We start from the raw sequence: 21605 nt of genomic DNA on the forward strand, positions 1-21605 counted from the left end.
TAAGTTGAGTGGTGGTTGTGTTTGTGTGTACATAGTGAAAGCAAACATAGTAGCATGGCAGACAGATGCAGCATTTTTATATAGGTCATATTACCCTTCTTAATTCATGTCAGTTTATTGTTAAGACCTTAGGCACAGTCAGACAGTCCAGGATAGTTTGTCTGCTGCCTTATTAGTGAGAGATTATTTCCCCCTTTAGCATTAATTAAATGAGATGCATTGATTTGTGCTGACTCCACAAAGCCCTCCATGGCTACAAGGCTTATGCAGGGGATTAGAGAGAAATATCTGTGTCTCAGTGAATACTTCTACAACAGCTGCTAGGAGTACCAATGTGAATCAAGGAATTTTGTATTTTATTTCTTACGTGTGTGAAAGTAAAATCTCGTTTGTTATAACAGAGTCTACAGGGTTGAAGATGTCAGCTAGAACTTGCTGTATCCACTTGTATTAGGATTTTTTAAAAGCATTTTTTTCACTTGCAAGATTCTAACCTGAAGCAATGCAAATTTACAAAAAAAACCCAAAATCTAGCAGAGTGTTAAAATAATTTAATTGAGACTTTCTGTCAAGTGTTTATTCTAAAATAAAAATATTTCCCATAGGAGATTCTAATCTAGTATAGTAGTAGGATTAGGTTTTCAAATTGCTATTAGAATACTTTGCTGTTCCAAAGCTTTTTTTTTAATTTACACAAGATGCCATATTTGGCCTGTTGTGTGTTCTTCAGTCATATGCTACCTACCACCCTGCACCAGAAATACTAGCTCAGGCCTCTGCATTATGGTGCCACTGTACCTGCCCCGTCAACAGGACATCAGTCGTGAAGCAGTCATCCATCAATCCAAAGACCTGTAGTTAGCTCACCAGAGACAGAACTGCTGATGCAGAAGATAGTTAAACATTAACAATGACTCTCAGGCTTTGAAGGATAATCCTAAAAAAAAAAAAACTCCTGGAGTTCAATCTATCTTTCCATGGGTAGGCAGAAATATGAATACTCTCAAGAAATAGGTATACCCCATTACAAGTGAAATGCAAATAATTGTATATTTCTTTGTCCTGGAAGATGACATCCAAGAACTTTATATTTCCTTGGAAAAAATCCATGTTAAAGAACATAAGCCATTCTGAAGTTGGAATTTTTCTCTTGGAAACACAGCAAAACATTTTAGTCATGAAAGCAGGAGCATAACTCAGTCCTAAGGACAAAAGAGTTCATGTAAACACTCCATAAGATGTTCTTTATGTCTGTACCCTTCAACTTAAGTAGTCAGTCTGTTCTTACATATTGCAGCTTGTGGGGAAAAATCTTATGTCCACCTACCTAACCTGCTTTGTCATTAGACAAAGTCTGAAGTCTATTAATGTCCTACATTATAAATTATCCATCACATCTGTTAATGACTTTGTTCTAGGAGTCCATATTTTATAGCCAGCTAGCAATGGGACAGTAAACCTTTCCCTTTTAATAATGAGCTCAGTTCATACTCCTAGTGGTTCAAAGCCATTTGTTAAATTGTGGTTCAGTAATAAAACTTTAATGATAGAATAGCCTTGTTCTTGCTCATAGTAGACAACTGCCCATTTCACAGCCTTGTGAAGTTCAGCTGATAGGAGATGAAATAACTGAGAAACTACTGTGCTGGGAAAAGGAATAGGCCTTAAGAGATGGGCATCTCTTTCGATTATTCTTCCAGACCATGCAGGGCCAGTGCTCTGTACCACAGTGTCCTGGGTTGAGTGAGTGGTGGGATTTTTTGGTAGCAGGGGAGGGGGCTATAGTGGCGGCCCCCTGTGAGAAGGTTCTTGAAGCTCCCTCAGTTCCAAGTTAGCTCCACTTCTGTTTGGAAAACTGAGCCAATCAGCTGCGCCTCTGCGATAACTTATTTAAGAAGGGACGTGGTGACGGGCAGTGGGACTTGTGAGGAGGAGCTGCAGCAGCTGCGTGAACACCAAGGTCATTGGAGGAACAGAGGAAGAAAGGAGCAGGGAGGTGTGCTGGAGCAGAGACCCCCCTGTATCCTGTGGTGAGACAGCAGGGCGGCCCCCCCCGCCGCCCATGAAGATCTACAGTGGAGCAGACATTTATGGCCTGTGGTTTCCACCTAAGTGATCAAGGTGCTGTGCCCAAAGAAGGCCGGGGTCTTGTGGGAAAAGGTATCCCCGCTGCTGTAATTCAGCGCTGGGAGGATTGCAGCATGCGGGGGAGTCCCACGCTGGAGCAGCTCGGGAAAGGCTGCAGCCATGGGAGGGAATCCAGACAGAGAAAGTTAGTGCCCCACGATGGAGCAGTGTGGGGAACACTGGGGACCATGGGAGGAACTCATGTTGGAGAAAGTTTGTGGAGGACTGTCTCCTGTGAGAGAGGGACCACGATGGAGCAGGGGGAACAAGTTTCGGACACTCCCCTCACCGAAGATGGAAAAAACGGCAGCACTGACTGCACCCCCTATCCCCTGCCCCTGTGCCACTGGGGGAGGAGGTAGAGGTATCAGGAGCAGAACTGAGCCCAGGAAGAAGGGAGGGGTGGGGGGAAGGTGTTCTCAAGATGTGTCAATGCTTCTCACTGTCCTACTCTGTTAAGTGTTGTTAGTGTCTGTAATAAATCTATGTTCTTTTTTTCTTCCCCTAACGAGTCTGCCTTTTGCTCGTGACCATAAAGGGGGATTTTTTCCCCATCCCAGTCCTATCTCAAACCCCAAGCCTGGCTCTCTGTCCCTTCTCATTGCTGGAAGAGAAGGAAGAGAGAGTGGCTGCATGGTGGTTGGCTGCTGACCAGGCTCAAACCATGACACACAGTATCTGAAGGTCTCATTTCTCCAACATCCCTCAGATGTTGTGGGGCGAAGAAAGAGCTGCAGGAAGCATGCAGTGGAAAACTTTAGATGGGAGGAGAAACAACAGGCAAAACATGAACTGCTGATGTCCAGAGAATATATCGTCAGCCTTTACAGTGTTGGTCTTCTATTTCACTGTCCCTCCCCTACCTTTACACTTTTTTCCTCAGCTCTTCTTCATTGCCACTTCACTGCTCTCATTCTTTCCTTCTCTCTGCATCTATTGTATTTCTACCTCAGTAATTCCTTGCTTGTGCTTTAAACCTCAAGGTTCTAGCGTGACATTTGCTGCAATTATATTACACAGCCTGTCTGTGTGATATAATTGTGTGATATCCTATCATATAGACACCCACACACATTAGACTGCTTCTTTAATAAGATTTTACACTGCCGAAGACAAGGAGCACCCTTTCAAGGATAATTAGGTCAGAGTGGAAACAAGACTAAAAATTGAAAAGTGTCTCGTTTGTGGCCTTTTCATGTCAGAAACTATGTATTTGCATCACCAGACCCATTTGCATGTAATATTTCTGGTTTCTGTGTTTCTATAATTTCTACATATTTCTTCTGTGTCACAATATGCTCTCATCTCACTTGCTAAAATTTTTACAGTGTGGACAAAGTTTACAAATGCAAGCACCTGAAATTTAACAAAAACAACCAAAACAAAAGAATATAAACTTTTCAAAGTTCTTCAACATCTGCTTTCTGGGGTTTGAGGGGAGATTGCTATGAACTTCTGGAAATTATCATCCTTAATCACCCTAAAAGATACATTGACAGAGATGATGACATGCTTCAGAGAAGCTTTTTCTGAAAAGTACCATTATCATAGAGTCATAGAATCATAGAATGGTTTGGCTTGGAATGGACTTTAAACATCATCTATTTCCAACTCCCCCTGCCACAGGCAGGAACACCTTCTGCTAGATCAGGTTGCTCCAAGCCCCATCCAACCTGGCCCTAGCCCAGGGAGGGGGAATTCTCACAGTGAAGAATTTCTTCCCGCCAACAAATTTAAATCTACCCTCTTTCAGTTTAAAGCCATTACCCCTTGTCCTATCATTACATGCCCTTCTAAAAAGTCCCTCTCCATCTTTCTTGTAGGCCCCCTTTAGGTACTTGAAGGCTGCTACAAGGTATCCTTGGACCTTTCTCTTCCCCAGGCTGAACACCCCCAAATCTTTCAGCCTGTCCTCATAGGGGAGGTGTTCCAATCCCCTGATCATCTTTGTGGCCCTTCTCTGGACTCTCTCCAGCAGGTCTGTGTCCATCTTATGTTTGAGGCCCCAGAGCTGGACACAGTACTCCATGTGGGGTCTCACCAGCATGGAGTAGAGGGGTAGAATCACCTCCCTTGACCTGCTGGTCACATTCTTTTGATGTAGCACAGGATACAGTTGGCTTTCTGGATTGTGAGCACGCATTTCCAGGTCACGTTGAGCTTTTTTTCAACCAACACCTCCAAGTACTTCTCCACAGGGCTGCCCACAATCTACTCATTACCCAGCCTGTATTTGTGCTTGGGATTGCCCCAACATATGTGCAGGACCTTGCACACTTGGCCTTGTTGAATTTATGAGGTTTGCAAGGGCCCATCTCTGAAACATGTCAAGGTCCCTCTGGATGGTATCTCTTCCCTCTAGTGTGCACTCAGTTCCATTGTCCATGTTGCCAACAAAGGTGTTAAACAGCGCCGGTCCCAACACCAACCCCTGAGGAACGCCACTTGTCACTGGTCTCCTCTTGGACATCTTGCTGCTGATCACAACTCTTTAATTGCAAACATCCAGCCAATTCCTTATCCACCAAGTGGTGCATCAGTCAAATCCATGTCTCTTCAATTTAGAGACAAGGATGTTGTGCAGAACAGTGTCAAGTGCTTTGCACAAGTCCAGGTAGATATGTCAGCTGCTCTTCCCTTATCTGCCAATGCTGTACCCCTGTCACAGAAGGCCACTAAATTTGTCAGGTACGATTTGCCCTCTGTGAAGCCATGCTGGCTGTCACCAGTCACCTCCTTATTTTCCATTAGATGGGTAGTAAATGGAGTAGAACAACTCATTTACAACAAGTAATTTTATTTTTTTAATTCAGTCTTCTTTCTTAGCTAGAGAAATATCTGCAAGCAATTTGAAGTCTGCTTCTGTCTGAGTTCTAAGAGAACCCAGTGGAACATCTAAATGCTAAATAGTCTGTTGAGTGAAATAGTGAGGTACCTGAGAGGAAAAGAAGATGCCAAGGCATGAATATGCCAAAAAATTTTTTATGTCAGATATAACAGGGTGATTTTCATTCTACGCTCTGCCTACAGAATGCAAATCAGAGGCCACAGTCTTTTAAGTTTTTCCCCTTGTCATCTGTTTTTATTTGTGGGAACATTCTTCATTACATTCACTCTGTCTGGACAGGAGATACCATAGTAGGCTCTTGATGGCATTGCATTCTGTTTGTGCTTCACCAAGATATTACTTTCAGTGGGATGTTTATTTCTTTTCTTTTCTTTCTTTGTTTTCTATCCCTCAGCAGTAAGTCTTTACAATTCTATTGATGTCATGTTCTGAGCCTTTTTTTTTCCTCTTCCCTCTCCCTATCTGTTCCTACCCTTTCCTCTATTCCCCCTCAGTCTCTCTTTTGTCTTGTGTCTCCTCTGTTGTTTTGACTTCCAACTCCTTGCCATGAATATAGCTTGTCATTTATTTTCCTTCTGTTTGGAGAGAAGGCTTGGAAGCTGTGAAACTCCTTTCTGGATCCCTTTGTTCTGTTCATGTCCTTAACCTATTTTTTTCTCCAGTGTTCTTAGCATACTAGTGGTTAGGAGATTTTTGTGCTTGTCTTGCAGAATAATAAGTGTTTTTCTCTCCACTCCAAAAATGTTCCAAGTTTTCAGCAGCTTCAAACCTTCCTACCTTGTAGAGCTTCTTTTTATGCCCTCAGTGATTGACTCCATTCTTGTTCTCTTCTTCACGTGTCTTGTTCATTCTTTTTGTTCAGCTGGTTCATTTTCACATGTGCAGTTTGGGGTCTTGATGCCATCATTTCCTAGAAAATAGGAAGGAGGGAGAGGAGAGCATCATAGGCCATATATCCTAGACATGGCATAGGAAAGAGCTGTATGGTGAGCAGAAGCTATTCTATGAATCTTGTAGGATTAAGGACCCAGTATAAGATCACAGTTCAGTATTTTTTCTGTGTTCAGTATTTATAAAGTGGGTGGGAAATGTCAGCTGGCCCACCACATCCTCTCCAAAATGCATTAACATATAAGCAAGTTTGTAGTTTTCCATGTTACAATTCTTACTAAGACACTATACCTGTAATACGATGCTGTTCTGGCTTTATTGCATTCTATGCTAAAGCAGTTCTAGTGGCTGACATCAATGTAGATACTTCATAGACAACATGAAAAAAGGTTGCTCTAGTGGTATGGTTTCATTTGATATTTTATGGAATCACTTGAACTATAGCTCAGTGTAATTAAAATGTTACCTGGAACTTGGGTATAGTACAATATATTTTGATATTGCATCTGTCTGCAAGATTCTAAAAATCTTGATAAACTTTTGAGCTAACATTCTTGTTATCTCAAAAAAATCTTTATCGTCTTCACTTGGATAAGATGAAGGGAAATAAAGCAAACTGGTTTCTAATTTGTCAATTATTTTAGTTTAGTGTGTTCCCCACAGACTCATTTTGCTAGGCTATGAAGTTTTACCATGCTATAGTATTCCAAGTCCCAAAATATTGTGATATTCTGGAGATCTTTTTCTATGACTGAGGCAGATTGGGAAGATACCTTTGAGATTAATTAAGACCAATTTAAAATATCTCAGAGGTTTATGGAAGTCCTTAAAGTCTTCCTGAAGCAGCCTGTACCGGTTAAAATTTCCTACTTAAGGATGTGCAATATATTTAAAGCAACCTGAATTTGTTTCTTCCAGACACTAGTTACAAAGGCAGAAATGTAACAAATGTCAAATAGCATAGTTATGTTATAGTAGAAATGTTTCTTCAGAAAAATATTACTTAGAGGTTAAATTGAAAGTAAAGGCAGCATTTCAGAATCTTAAGAAAATTCACAGAGCAATAAAATCTTCACTTATTTCTATCAGACGATGAATATCAAGAAGTGTTTATTTTATTGTTTGGAGGGAATTGTTTCTTTTAACCTTTTTGCTATTGTGAATTTTTATTCAGTAATGTATTGATTGTATGAGTATATGGGTTTGTATCACACCTAAGAGGACTCATTTTTAGTGAAGATACAGTGTTTGATATTTATACAGTCACAGTTCAATGTAGGATGGGGCTCTGAGATAGGGTTCATCTGATTTCTAAGACTCACTCAGAAATGTCAGGTAAGGTGAAATGTAATCCATTTTGCATTTGCTACTGCAGGACAATCTATGTCACCACCTCTGATATGCAGTGATATGATCTTCAAAAATATATTTTGTCTAACACAGTGTACTTTTCATACAATATCACTGATCTGATCAACCCAATGGCAAGAGATATTTAATAAACATGCTTGTAATTCAAGCTAATAACGTGCTAGCCATTTTAAGGAAGATACATTTGGTGAACAGTAGTTTCACAATGCTCGAATTCAGGACGTGCTCTGTGAATTTATTTAACTATTTAACACTTCCAAACAGGAGCAAGCTATATAGGTATAAATTCATAACCTAAATCTGACAATAAAATATTCTGAACATTACTGTATGTTTAAAAAAAACAAAACAAAACACCACCCTTCTCTTCTTTGTATCTAAAACAAGTTAATGGAAGCAACTAGAAATAAGTATGTAGATTTGAAATCTCTGAAGTGTTTTGATTCTTTACACAACTTGTGATTGTTTGATATTGGTTGCTTTTAGAAGAAACAGAATAGTTTTTTTTGGAAGCATAGGTTAAAAACATAAAGCTGCTAACATCAGCTCTGACAAAAGTGACAGTGACTATGTTCAAAATAAAAAAAATTCAAGATATGTGATAAACGTTTGAAACCATGCCTAGTAAACTGTGCCAGTCATTTGAGAATGATCTTACCCAAGTATGTGTTAATTTTGCAACTGAGTTAATGAAATATTTTAATTCACTTTAAATTCACCAAGGTTTCTTTAATCTTTAAAGTGAACACTTCCTGACAGTAAACACATTGCAAATGTGACACAGGAAAAGGGAGAGGAGAGTTCATATAGGTATAAGGTTCAGTTGTAGCAAAAGTGCAGTGAAGGCCAGCTTTTTATTTGAGGTTTTATAGCTTCTGCTGTAAATATTGGCATAAATGACACATATTGTAGAGCAATGGCATATGTTGCTTTTGAAAGACAGACATTTTCACTTATTCAGTGAATTGAGGCCTCAAGTTACTCCCTGAAGACCATGTCATACCCCTTTTTCAACCTCTCAGGACCGATGACTTATCCAAACCAAACATCTGCTTTTCCAGTCAGTGCAATTATTCACTGTGTTACTGGGGGCAGATGGTTGTTAATCGGCAGATCATTAATGTGGCAGGCCACTCTTTCTTTCTAGCCTTAGAAAGGTCACAAGGTGTTAAGTTCCCTGGGTCCAGGCTGGTAAGATGCATATCTTTTGGTTCAGTTGAATTTTTGATGTATAACTGCCACTGAATTACTTGATACACCTATGGAGGAGCTTTTAATTAAACCTTTTTTCCTCTAAAAAAAATAAATATTGTTTTTACACTGTAAGAATGATGTAACCAAGAGATGGCTAGTGTCAATTACATTGTGGCTGTCAGAAAGTTTGAATACTGAAATCTGGTGAGTGTGAATCCTAATCAGATAGCAGTGAGGATGCTCAGCTGCTACTCTTAACACAGTCTCCAGCTATATGTGTCAATTTTCTGCAGAATTTAATTTAGTCCTAATGATGAAGAAATCTCTCTATTCACACAGTCCTGTCAAGTCAAACTTTGGACAATTTAAATGAAGTAGATGACGGCTTCAGGGAGAAGTGGCAGAGTGACAAGCTGAAGAGATTTCACTTTCTTTTCCATTCATGCAGGTTATATTGAGGAAGCCTGTATTATTCCATGCCCCTCAGACTGCAAGCTCAGTGAGTGGTCCAACTGGTCTCGCTGTAGTAAATCCTGTGGGAGTGGGGTAAAGGTTCGGTCTAAGTGGCTTCGTGAAAAACCCTACAATGGTGGAAGACCCTGTCCAAAGCTAGATCATGTCAATCAGGTAATTTTATTTACATTATTGACATAATACAGTTTTTCCATACCACAGGTAACCCTTTTAGCTGTATTATTTGTTAATGTAGAAAAACTGTAGAACAGAAGGAGCAGATGCAGGTGGAAGGAGGAGTATGTGATGGCTTCAATTTCCTCAGTCAACAAAGGATCTGCCTTCATTACTTCCTCATGTGCAAGAATTTAGCACATTATCTGAACTGCAGATTCCAGACAATAAAACGTTCTTACATGCAGATTGTGAAGACCACATTTCTGAAGATCTCCTTTTACAATAGGTAAAATGTCTCATTACAGATGCTCAAACTGGTAAGATTCTTAGTGTCATTCCCTTATCACCTTAGATCAGAAAACAAATTTAAATTTCTCATACGCTGTTATCAAACACTCACACAGTATCAACCCAGTAACCCTTAGTGGGTTTTAGTCAAGCTGGAGCTTGACCTTACAGGTACCCTGCAGTTCATCAGGAATGCACTTCTGGAGTCAATCTCCCAGTTGTTCCACTAACTGCACTTGATTTTCCAGTAGGAATTAATCTGGCTTCACAGTCTGGATCCTCTTCAAGTGAAACTAAGCCAGAAAATATGATCCAAGAGCACACTGGGAGTGCTTTGGCCACTAATGAGCATTTAGTCTTTAGGACCAAGTTTAGCACTAGTCCAAGTCAAACCCCTGAAGCTTGTTTGCTTCTGTTGGCTTGAAGAGTTTTAGAAAGAAAAACCTTCCTTGTCAATTAACTTATGTTCTTCAGAGTTGATATATATTCATATTACTGTTGAATTCAATTTAGTCTGCAGAGGCATGTTAAACAGCCACATGGTCTTCTCTCTAAATATTCAAAGACTGAAAAAATCTGTGCTGTCAATTTACATTTGAATATAAATGCATGTCCTTAATATTATCCTATTGACATTTTGCTAGCAATGAGTGAAATGGCTTGTTGATCTAATTTTCTACTTTAGAGAATGTAATTAGTTCTAATTTAGAAAATAATACGTGTTAAACTGCAGCTAATATACTAAGTTTGTGATCTATTTTAACAAAATACAAACTAGAATGAGGGTTGCTAGATTTGGGTCAGCATGTAAATATGCTTTAAATTAAGAGGAATGTGTTTCAATAGGATTAAATTATAGACTATACAGAAATCTTCTTCCTTCATTAATATTCATGTAGTACATAATAAACTTGTATTTTTCTCCATCAAAGGTGATTTTGCTGTGTTAGCCACTTGTATGCAACACTATTGCCCTCTACTGGTACTTTGACTCAAATTTGATTTGTTGCAACTTTACATGGTATTTGCCAAATATTACATTATTTAAAATGTAATTATTATAAAAATAAAATTGAAATATAGTACTTTCATGAGAAAGGAGCTTTACAGATAAGTTAGGAATGTCGAAGAATATAGAGGCTGTATCTTTTAATTGCATTCACTGTCAATTCAAAAACACGCAGGAAATACATGTGCATTCTAATTTTGAGTTAATTATTTATTCTAAATGTGATCCACCATTTATTAAGTGGAAAACTAATGACTCTTCAGAATATTTATTTCAATTATTAAAGGTAAGTTGTTTTATTTATGTATTTATTACTTAGGTATGTAACATGTTTATTGGCATACATACAAAGCGTAATGGTTAGACTGGGTCTTAGGTTCCCTCAAGTTTGTGGAGGATAATGTACAGAGGGGCTATTCTGTAAACTGAGATCTGGGAATTACGAACTCTGAGGAAAGACTGCAACGTGTTGTCTAGCCCATGGAAGAGAAGATGGGAGCAATGATGCTGGCACTCTGCTAGCATGTACATAAAAGGCTGTTTCAAAGAAAGAGGGAATAATTCATTTTCCATGCCCATTGTGAATAAGATAAAAAGCAGTAGGCTTAGACTTCTGCAAGCAGATTTGGGTTAGCCTTGGGAAAACTTTGGTACGGCTAGTGAGACATTGAAATAAAGTGGTTAAGATGTTTGTCAAGTTTTAAGACGAAGGTGCTTGTCTCTCAGGGATGATATGTATGACTGTATTTTGGAGTGGGACTGAACACAGTGAATGCTAGATGTCTCATTGAACGTCCTTCCTCCTGGGCCATGCATGCCAGGATGAATCCCAAACCACACTCCAAATGAATAAAGCTTGCTCAGTACTCACTTCACTAGGCTAAAAGTCTTCATAATTACAGTAATAATAGAATCAGATTTATTATAAAATCATTTCAATGGTCTTCAGAGGATTTCAAATGAAGAGGCTAATCTGAGACTGTTAGAGAAAATAAGGACATCTTTCTCTTCATTGGCTCCAGGCATTATTTGGCTCCTTATCCAGCAGGTGGGCATGCAATCCTTACCCTACTCAGATGCTGTGGCCTACAGTCATAGTTACAAAAATGTCAGTAGGGTCAGAACACCACTAAACATGTGCAATGAAATATAGAATATTCCTTTGGATTTCTGGCAACATATCCACTTTTTATGTTACTGGAAAGGCTGTTGGATATGCAGAATTTATGTATTTCTTCTTATGCCAATCAGGTTGAGACATATAGAGACATTTCCCTAAATTAAGGCTTCCCTATTCTCATTTTAGAAGTCCTGGACAAGAATAAAGTGCCACTTCCCATGTAATTACAAATGATGCACTGACTCCAGTACCTTCCTTAATGTGGATTTACACCAACCATCTTTAGTTCTGAGTTAATGCTTATGCAATTCAAAGAAGGCCCAAATTTGCTGACTCTGCTGGTCTTCCTGTGCATGGGCTGATCAGCTGCATAGTAATATATCAGACTCTCTACGCATACATTGTCCAAGGAACTATTTTTTTTTGTGACTGGTGGTATTTTGTTGAAAGTTAACTGATCATCTTTTCTACCCAAGCAGTGTTGTTGAAAAGAAATCAAGGACTTGTTTAAGACAATGTCTTAGATTGTCTAGAAATATTAGTTGTGCTGACTTGATACCCAGAATGTGAAGCTAGTTGGTATAAGATAATTTTGAGGCAATGGTCTTTAAGTAATCTATGCATAATTAAGATACTCGGTGAAGGACTTGGGAACTTTGGAAGGATGAGAACTGCCAGTTCCTTTTCTTCCCCTAATTATATTGTACTTAATGCTGTCAGAACAATTTAAATTAATAGAGAAGTCTGGTACCCTTCAAAACCACTGAGGATTTTCTCTTCTCTTAGGGAAACTGGATTCCCTACTTTGTGAAGAGTTGAAGCTCATTATAGGCAAAAAAGGAAAACACTCTTTTGTGTTAGGGACTGAGAAAGAGACTAGCTAATTTACAGTCTCTTCCCACTAGTAGTGATTTATAAACTTTTTTTCCAAGGACAAACTTCTTGCAAAAATGCCTCATGACAGCAAGGGAGATCCAAAAGGAAAAAACTGGATGCATTTTGTTTGACAGAAGTCATAGCATATTGTTTGTAGTAAAAGCTAAATAAATGTCATTTAAGTACCTATACTTCACTCTAATCATTCTTTCTTTTTATCTTTGGCTTTTCTTTTGGGTTCATGAAAATATTTTCTTCAGGCTCAGGTAAGAGTTTCTAAAATAAAGAGAGAACCTTAATATGTGCTTCCTGGTTATGCTCTAATGTTTATATTGTCTGTCCTTTTTTGCAATGTATGTTTGAGAAAATACATAGAACATTGTATAAATTAGTATATGAGATACTATTTCAAATCTTTATTCAAATCTAAACATAATACTAATGCTGGTACACAAATGTATTAGAATGATTTTAAGTATCCATGATGAAAAATAAAGTGAAACTATATATATTGGCATAATTTACCTTGAGCACACCTTTCTTTAGAAATACAAAAACCTCACAACTAATAACAGTGGAATGGAATAGTTGAGCAGAGATGTGAGGGACAGGAGTAAAATTTTAGCAGAATTTTATCAGCATTTTTCTAAAAGGTATACCTGTGACCTAGCCCAGTTACAGATTTTATACTACTGTTGATGTTATTGGTGGAAATGGCTTAGCATGGGCTTAGTGGCAGAGAAAACCAGGGAATCTCCCGTTAGAAGTCTTAGCTCCTGACTTTTTATTATTTCTGTAGTTTTATATCAAGTATTTTATCAATATTATTACAACAACCTCTAAATCAGCAAGTTTACATTTGTTATTCTTAACAAAAGAGCATTAACCTTCTTTTGCATGATCACTGTTGCATGTTTGTCTTACTCGTGTGCAACAAAACTGACACTTGATGTGGATTCCAGGTATATGAGGTAGTCCCTTGCCACAGTGACTGCAGCCAGTACGCATGGATTACTGAGCCCTGGAGTGTCTGCAAGGTGACCAATGTGGACTTAAAAGAGAACTGTGGAGAAGGTGTTCAGACGAGGAAAGTCAGGTAAAACAGTATTGCTCCTTCTTCACTTTAGAGAACATTCACTTTCAGTCATGGCTGTATTTAATTTGTTGTAATTCTGTGTAATGTATCATGTTAAGTCCAGTCACAGTATACTGGACCAGAACCTTGGCTGATATAAATCAGAATAGCTTCAGTGAGTGCAATATGGCTCTGTCTACTGGTTATGGATATAGACCTTTACTTCCTAGTTTATAAACTAATGTATATTGTACTTATACTACTACAAACACTGTAATGTATGATTTTAATGCTTTTCTGAAAGGTGAAATTGCCCTCTTTCTATATGAAACCATGATTTAAAAAACCCTTTTAAGTACATATGCACTTGGGAATAATAGTTAGACATATTACAGGAAAAAGTGGCAAAAGTAAATGAAGTGAAACAGAAAAATCCAGAAATCTGTTGGCTATTGAATCTGATCTAGGTATCTTCTATGCTTTCTCATCATCCTAGAGCTCTAATCAAAGGTTAATCAAAATTAGTCTCACATAGTGTGGTACAATATCAGGTAAAGCAGTACATGGAGTTTGAGTTGGTTGGGCTTTGTTTTGTTTTTTTTTAACAGCTAACCACAAAATGACACACAATTTGAGATTATAAATCTGAATAATAAAGCATAATGTGAATTCCAGTTTGAAGGTCCAAACTGAGAGCTGTATACAGTGTACTGCTAAATGTTCTGTTTAGTTTAGAAACTGGCACATTTATATGATCTTGCTCACAATAGCACTGTGTCCTCAATGTAACACCATTTATTTCAAGATGATCAAAGTCTTAATCTTGCTTGATCAGTTAGAAAGACTATGCATAACTGTTCTCACACAGTAGCATCTAAACAAATTCCCCTAAAAATACTCTTTCAAAGGCCTCCAATATGAAAAATCAAAATTAATCGGTGTTTATGTTGAAAAATAGACTTTAACACTATCATCAAAGATAAAGAAAGAGTTTTCAGCCCTTTAAGACTAAAAACCTCTAACTTTTCATTTTTTATCACATAATGCTATTAAAGTACTAATGCCACAAAGCTAGTATATGCTCATGCTGTATCTCTTGTGTTTGCTTTAGAACAGAGAGTGTTTCAAAGATTAGTTTAGTCAGATAATGTAAGATACCTGTAAAAAAATTAATGTGGTCAAATGGAAGAGTCTCCAAATATTTCTCTGTGTGTGAAATATCCTATTGATATGAGCTTTTCACTTGCGATTTGGGAAAATAGATGCAACCACCTTAATTTGAATGATCCTAGGCATGTACTAGTTGGTCTTCTGCCGACAGGTGGAAGGGGTAAGGTAACAGCAGATGCTACAGCATTGGAAATACTGTGGAATGAAGACTGCCATCTTCAGCTCTACGAAACCAAACATATTCATTTCTCATCTTAACTGGGCCTCCATCTGCTAATTTAATATAATGGTAATTTAAAAGCATCTGTGTAAATTAGGGATTAATACTAAGAATGTAAAATTTTAAAAGTTTTAATACTTCTAGATTTAAAATTATCAGTCAAAGCATGCACAAAATAGGTCTAAACTATAGATGTTTTGCATTATTTTGGCCTAGAAATAAGCTAATGTCAAGTAAATCACCTGCCCAGAAACTCTCAGCAAATCACTGATAGAGACTCTCTAAGTTCTGTGCATTTATATGACTGTCATCTGTAAAAATGATTATTTTTGACTCTTCAGATTTTCCTGGATATTCACAGATCAATACTTAGTTCTGTTATTTTTATTACTTCATGATTGTTATTGGCTTACAAAATGTAAAAATGCTTCAGAATAGTGTGGAAAACAGTTACTGTACAAAGTCCACGGCAAATGCAGTTTACGTGCAGTTCCTTTTTCCAGGTGCATGCTAAATACTGTGGATGGTCCTTCTGACACTGTAGAGGACTATCTGTGTGATCCTGAAGAGATGCCACTTGGTGCTAGAAAATGCACATTACCATGTCCTGAAGACTGTGTTATGTCTGAATGGGGATCATGGTCTCGATGTTCTTTGGTAAGAAGTATACTGAAGTGTAACATGTATACTTTAAAAATGTATACATGACACATTGTGCAAAGATAACGACTTGAGCAGTGATTACACGTTTAAATATCTATTTTTACTGTCATCTTTAGGGTTGCTGATAGCTGGTTGCAAATAAAGTGTATCAGTATTTTCCATTAAGTGAAATTGTTCCAGACCACAAAATATAATGTTGCCTGTGGTCATTCTTCATTGTGGGGTGGGTTCTGTGTGGAAGAATGGCTTTGGCGGTGGCTTGTGAGTCTGTCTGAGTCTAGCTGTGAGCCTCTCCATAGAAGTGCAGTCACTGTACTAAAAATGTCACTATCCTGGAACGAACAAAGTGTGTAGACCATGACTAAACATAGAAAGATAATTTTGGGTCTTGTCTCCCCTTCCTGACAGCAATTTCAAAAAGAAATGTCAAAAAAAACAGACCAAACATAAAAAAGTGTTTCAGGACCTCTGAGTATTTGGGCTTTGGTGCACTACATTATAGCATTTGGAAAGTGAGCATCTCAATATCCAGTTTATGAGTAAAATAATTCCAAAGCACTAGTAATGAAATATGAACTAGTTAGGAAAGTACTGAGTTGTTACGAAGTTAGAGGATATTTCACCTTGAGTGGTACCAAGGTGAAAGAGCAGACCAAATTCTCTCTGAAATAACAAGGAAATGATTTAACTTACACAACAGCATGAGCCCATTCTTTTACATTTGTATTTTGTGAAAGGATCACTTGAAATATTGTTATAATGTTGCATGGAAAGGTATCAGGGCGCTGAAATATGAAAGCTGTTTCCAATCTCCCTTTCAAGCCATGCAATGGAAGTAGTGTCCGCGAAAGGTCAGCTGAATCCCTGAGACAACCAGATGATGGAAAGTCTTGTCCTGCTGCCACTGAGACAGAAGTCTGCACTTTGAACAAAAACTGCTATCACTATGACTACAATGTGACAGGTATTTGTGGTGTTATGCTCTAGTGACAGCCTGGGACTATGGCTTACTTCCATTCACCTTACAGGACAGACCTTTTAGCTTTCTGTTCATATCCAGAGGGAGCTGTGGAGCTTGTATTGAAAACTGGTTCAGGCCACTTGATCCAGATAAAATATTACTGGAGGCTTTGCAACTTTTGTGAAGTGTGCATGCTGTTACTCCAGGAAATTTATTTCTCCTGTCATTTTGTGGTTTGCTCAAAATCTATGTAGATGTAACCAAATATGAACTTTTTAAGGACACATCATGGCACTGACTCTTTACAGTAAATGTTGCTTTTCCCCCAAAATGTGCAGGAGCTGGGCTCCATGAGCCTTTGCATGTGTAAAAGTTGCTTGTGAGGATTATTTTAGACCATCCAAATTAGAATTAGGTGGGAGATTGGATCATTATGAGCTTTATCTAAAATGTCTGCTATGCTAATGAATTCTTTATTTCCAGACTGGAGCACATGTCAGCTCAGTGAGAAGGCTGTCTGTGGTAACGGTATCAAAACACGGATGCTCGATTGTGTTCGCAGTGATGGAAAATCAGTTGACCTGAAATACTGTGAAGAGGTGAGTAGGTACCTCTGAGTAAGCTCCATTCTAGTGGTGCTAATTAATGCTGAGCCAGCTGCGCTATACGGCATGTAACCCATCTTCACCAGATGTTTTGCAACACTATTCATGGATTGTTAAGTACCTCTGAAATGAACTGTTCCATCAACAGTGATTTTTATACAATTTCCTTCAGTTACTTTTAAGTGCCTCCGTGAACGTATGCTAATTATTATGTCCTGAAGGAAATGACTTAGAAACAATAATTAATAAAGTAGAATAAAAATAATAAATCTTAATCAGAATACTAATCATCATTCTAATTTGATACAATTTCTGCGTGGAGCCTTGGACAGCTGCCAGTATCAATCATTTACTCAGTGTGTTGGAAAATATTTCTCACGTGCCCTTCTGCAGCTGGTCTGAATGCTGGCTTCTTGTATCCAGCTGTGCAATGCAAAAGATACCCCAGCTAGTGTGAAAAAATGGGCAGCATGGATACAATATTAAATAGGAACATATACGGAGAACTAACTAGCAGATAGGAGCCCTTAAATTTTGAAAGAGCCATTTTGCAAATGTTCAAACTAACTTCAAATTTGATAACACTGGTTTTCTGACACTTTGTGTGTTGGTCTTAATATTTTCACTTGCATGCAGACAGTAATATGAAGGGCACTGAGAAGACAAGTGATACATTACTACATGCATTTCTGATGGGAAGTAGCTGACCTTGTTTCAGCTGCCATTCCCCCACCACCTTGACATCAGAAGAAAAATCACTTTCAATGGAGGACTAATGCGGACTGGCCTCCACAGCAGCTTTGGTACCAACACCTTTTCTGTTAGTCCTTCCCTGGCTGGTAGCTGCTCTTCAGGATGTGCCTATAGAGAAGAGTCTCATCAGAAGTGGAAGGAGTCAGGAAACTCATCATGTACTTTGGACTATAGTTTTGTAATGGTGTATCTGACCCAATTAGGCTTCTCCAACCCCCCTCCAACATCCTGGATTCCTGAATCTGTAAGTTCTTAGCAAAGGCAGGAGGTTTCAGCTGAGGCTGGCATCCTACTTTTTTCCCAAGTTCCTACTTCACACATAGCTCTTGGGTTTATAATCATATCTAATAATTTGATCATTTATGTCTCAGGAAGAAACTCAGGATCTAACTACCTACTAGCAAGTTTCTGTGAAGTTAATAGAGGAATGCATTAATGTATTCTGTTAATGTTTTAAAGCATTAAAAGAAACAAAATTTGGCTCTTGGGTTTATTGTAAGACTGCTATACTGATTAATTCATACCAAAACATGATATAAAATGTCTATCCCACATGAATATTTTAATAGGAAAAAAATATGCTTTATTAGATTTTAAGGGAAATGTGTTTCTTTTACCATAAAGCCAAGAAATTAGTCCTGTGGTTAACCAAAGATTTTGAGCAACATCTAGAACAAATGATTACATTTTATACTGAAATCTCATTGCAGAAAAGCTCTGGAGCTTTCCTGCATTTAAGAAATTAATGTTTACTATTCAGAGAAATAATTAGGACAACAAGATAATATTTCAAAACCTACTTGCTGTAAATGACTGACCAACAGACATGACTGTAGTGGGGTCCTGGCTTTAACAGCAACCACTGTGATACAGTTTTATTTGCAGTTTTGATTTGCTAGACCATATAGAGATATATCCTCCTGTAGAAAGCTTTGCTGCACTCCCCAGTCATATTGTTAAAGATTCTATTTCTTGAATTATGGATGTGCAAGCAGTGGTACAAGGTCAAAAGCTGATCCAATAACTGTAAGGAATAAAACCTGTTAACCTGATTAACAGGAAAGCCAAGCTGTTCAGAATGTATCAGACTCTTCGCTCTCAAGATGTGAAAGCCAACTCTGAACTTTCAGGTCATGATAGTATTCAATAAATTATCAAAATGTGAATGCATACTATGAACTTATTACTAATCTAATCACATATGATCCTTCAGGGTGTGTTGTGGGTTTTTTTTTTTCTGTGTTTTTGCATTATAAAGGCAGTGCAGAAAGATTAAATGAAGTTCAAACCAAGGTGCACGTGATTGCAAAAGTAGATGGGAAGAGAAAGATTAAATAATTTTGTAATGGCTTAGCTAAGAGAATTTCCCCTGGGCTATCATAAAACTTTATACTAGATGTGTGAATAAAAAAAAAGTTTTGTTTAACTTACGTGTAGATACATTTACAGAATTATGATTCTTATTATTATATGCAAAGAAGAGAGATCAGAACAGCTAAACCTATCCTGATCCCTAAGAAATTAAGATGCCTGATTGCAGTGTTTGAGTTCCTATATAATATGTGGTTTAAGAAACTAATAAAAGCCATACATAAAAAAATCCCTTCACACTGTCTTTTGACTATCACCATCTCCAGGTATGAGCATCAGCATAGTTAAATATTAACATTTCTTCTGAGCCACTGTGCTCTGGTTTCCTAATGGACCCATATGATCTTGTGTTTGTTTCAGTCAATCAGCTGAAGAAGCTAGCCAGTCATCCTGATTACTTCCAGGATAAATCAATTTCTAGAGCTTATTTCCAAGTCCTTTGTATGTTAGCATAGTCTCTTTCAAATTTTCAAGGCACAGCAATACTGGATTACTTGGTCTCTAACTCTACAAAAATAGCACATAACAAGAACTCAGTTTGGCTTTTCCTTGGGTATTTGAAGATCAGATCACCTAAAGCAAGCTGGTCCTGGTAATTTTCATATTTATGGGCTTATTTATATTCATTTACCTTAAATTAAAGATCAGAAAAGGCTAGAAACCACAAGTTTTGTATGCATTAGAAAGCAAACTTTTCTGATTTATTGTCAAATAGTCTGCTTGTCAGATTACATGATTAACCTCCAGCAGAGGTTAATCTGCATTGCCAAACATTCCTATAAACAAATACAGATACTTTTGGTGGATCACAGGGTTTATAGATTATGCTGGTCTGGCAGCCTGCTGCTCCTGGCGTGTATAACCAGGAGTACAGCGCGCTCAGCAGTAGCTTTCAGTGTAAATCCTCCAGTGCTTACCGTTCTTAAATCAGAAACCACAATTCATCCAGAACAGAGGCTCTTTCAGGTAAGGGAGCTACTGAACACTTTTCCAAATGTTTTCTAAGACCTTCAAGGTGAATTGTAGTTCATCAATTGAAGGAAGGAGAGAGATGAGAAATGAATATGTGATTCATATAAAATTGCAGCCTGACAATTGTTCCCCAAATCTATTTCAGCAGCACTTCAGTATCTAAGGCATGCAAATGGCAGATCACTGTGGGTAATCCAGCCTTCAGCTTCCTCCTCCTCACCTTTAATATCTCTCTTGGGCTTTTCCTTCTCTAGCTGCCAAAGTCCAGCTGAGAAGACCAGTCTTGAAAAAGAGCAGTCATGTTTCTGTAATTGGCAGGAATCAATTCAGCAGGCTTTAAAGCCTTTGCTTAGAAGATTTGACCCTAATATAGACTTCAAAGATGGGTCTCTAGTTTCCTAATTATCCGAACTCCAGATTACCCAAAGGTTTCAGGTGTTGCCTGTGTGCTGGATAATCAAGGTTATACTGTACCACAGAGAAAAGCCAAGAACTCATTCTTTGATGTATAAAACAGAACAGAGGTCTATAATCTCATTTGTCTCAATAAATGGCACTGCAAATGCAAATTGAAGACTTGGGGAGTCTATCAGGGTGAGACATTTCCAGTACTTGTGGTGGTTTATTTATGGAGGACATGCTAATGTTGTGCTTAATTATTGCTCTGTGCTTGCATTTAGTAGGAAATAGTGTTTTTATTTCCCTTTTAAAGTCTTAACTGCTGGTTTTATGTCATTAACCTTTCCAGTCGTTAAAATTAATAGGTTTTGAAATGTCTAGTTTGCCTTTTTTTTTTTTTTTTTAAACTATGTGGGGATTTTATCTGCTTAAGTGATATCCACAATCCCCTGCAATTTTGACAGGCCTCAATGATGATCAAGGTCCACTGGTGTGGGCCAATGAAGAAGACAGTCTTTTATCCTGGGAAGCTGCAGATCTATTCATATTGTCAGGATTGATTTTCTTTCACATTTTAGATCATATACACCATAATCTACCTGTCCTTTTAACTCATTCTGAAGATGTGCAGGCTGCAGGGATTATTATTGTCATGTTAATATTTTTGCCATCAGTTTTATTCCATCGTGCATTGTATATTCTCACGTGTGTCAGTGAGAATATTTCTTTTCTTCCTTGGACAGGGAAAATCTGGAGCCTAGGAGTTTATTAGCTTTACAGGATCTAGACCAAAGGACTGTGTAGCCACTGTGCCTTCTCCCAACATGGCCATAAAACTCTTCCTTCCCTGTGGGGGTTCCATCATTTATTAGTGCTAGGTTGACTCCTGCCCAGAGAAGAGCTCAATACAGGATGTACTTTTGGGAAAACATGTGTCTGGTTATTTTCTGTGTTCCCTTCTCTCATACTGCTCCAACATTTGCAGCTTTTATTTTAGGGATGTTAGAGGATTCTGCTTTTTGCAAAGCTTTTCAGAAAAACATGCAAAGCTATGTTTTTTTA

At 38.0% G+C, this 21605-nt stretch overlaps 1 protein-coding gene across 4 annotated transcripts in view; it reads left to right on the forward strand.

Annotated features, from left to right (window-relative positions):
• THSD7A (thrombospondin type 1 domain containing 7A) overlaps positions 1-21605 on the forward strand; it is a 290606-nt gene that overhangs the window by 244700 nt on the left and 24301 nt on the right. For all 4 annotated transcript variants that reach the window (XM_032991409.2, XM_042801868.1, XM_032991407.2 and 1 more), the window contains exons 16-21: positions 8880-9058; positions 12615-12620; positions 13317-13450; positions 15323-15476; positions 16305-16446; positions 16927-17042. In XM_032991409.2, coding sequence (XP_032847300.2) covers positions 8880-9058; positions 12615-12620; positions 13317-13450; positions 15323-15476; positions 16305-16446; positions 16927-17042 — 731 coding nt within the window. The remainder of the gene's footprint in view (positions 1-8879; positions 9059-12614; positions 12621-13316; positions 13451-15322; positions 15477-16304; positions 16447-16926; positions 17043-21605) is intronic.

This window comes from Tyto alba, unplaced genomic scaffold, assembly GCF_018691265.1.
Source record: "Tyto alba isolate M040663 unplaced genomic scaffold, T.alba_DEE_v4.0 Super-Scaffold_38, whole genome shotgun sequence".
Lineage (NCBI taxonomy): Eukaryota > Metazoa > Chordata > Aves > Strigiformes > Tytonidae > Tyto > Tyto alba.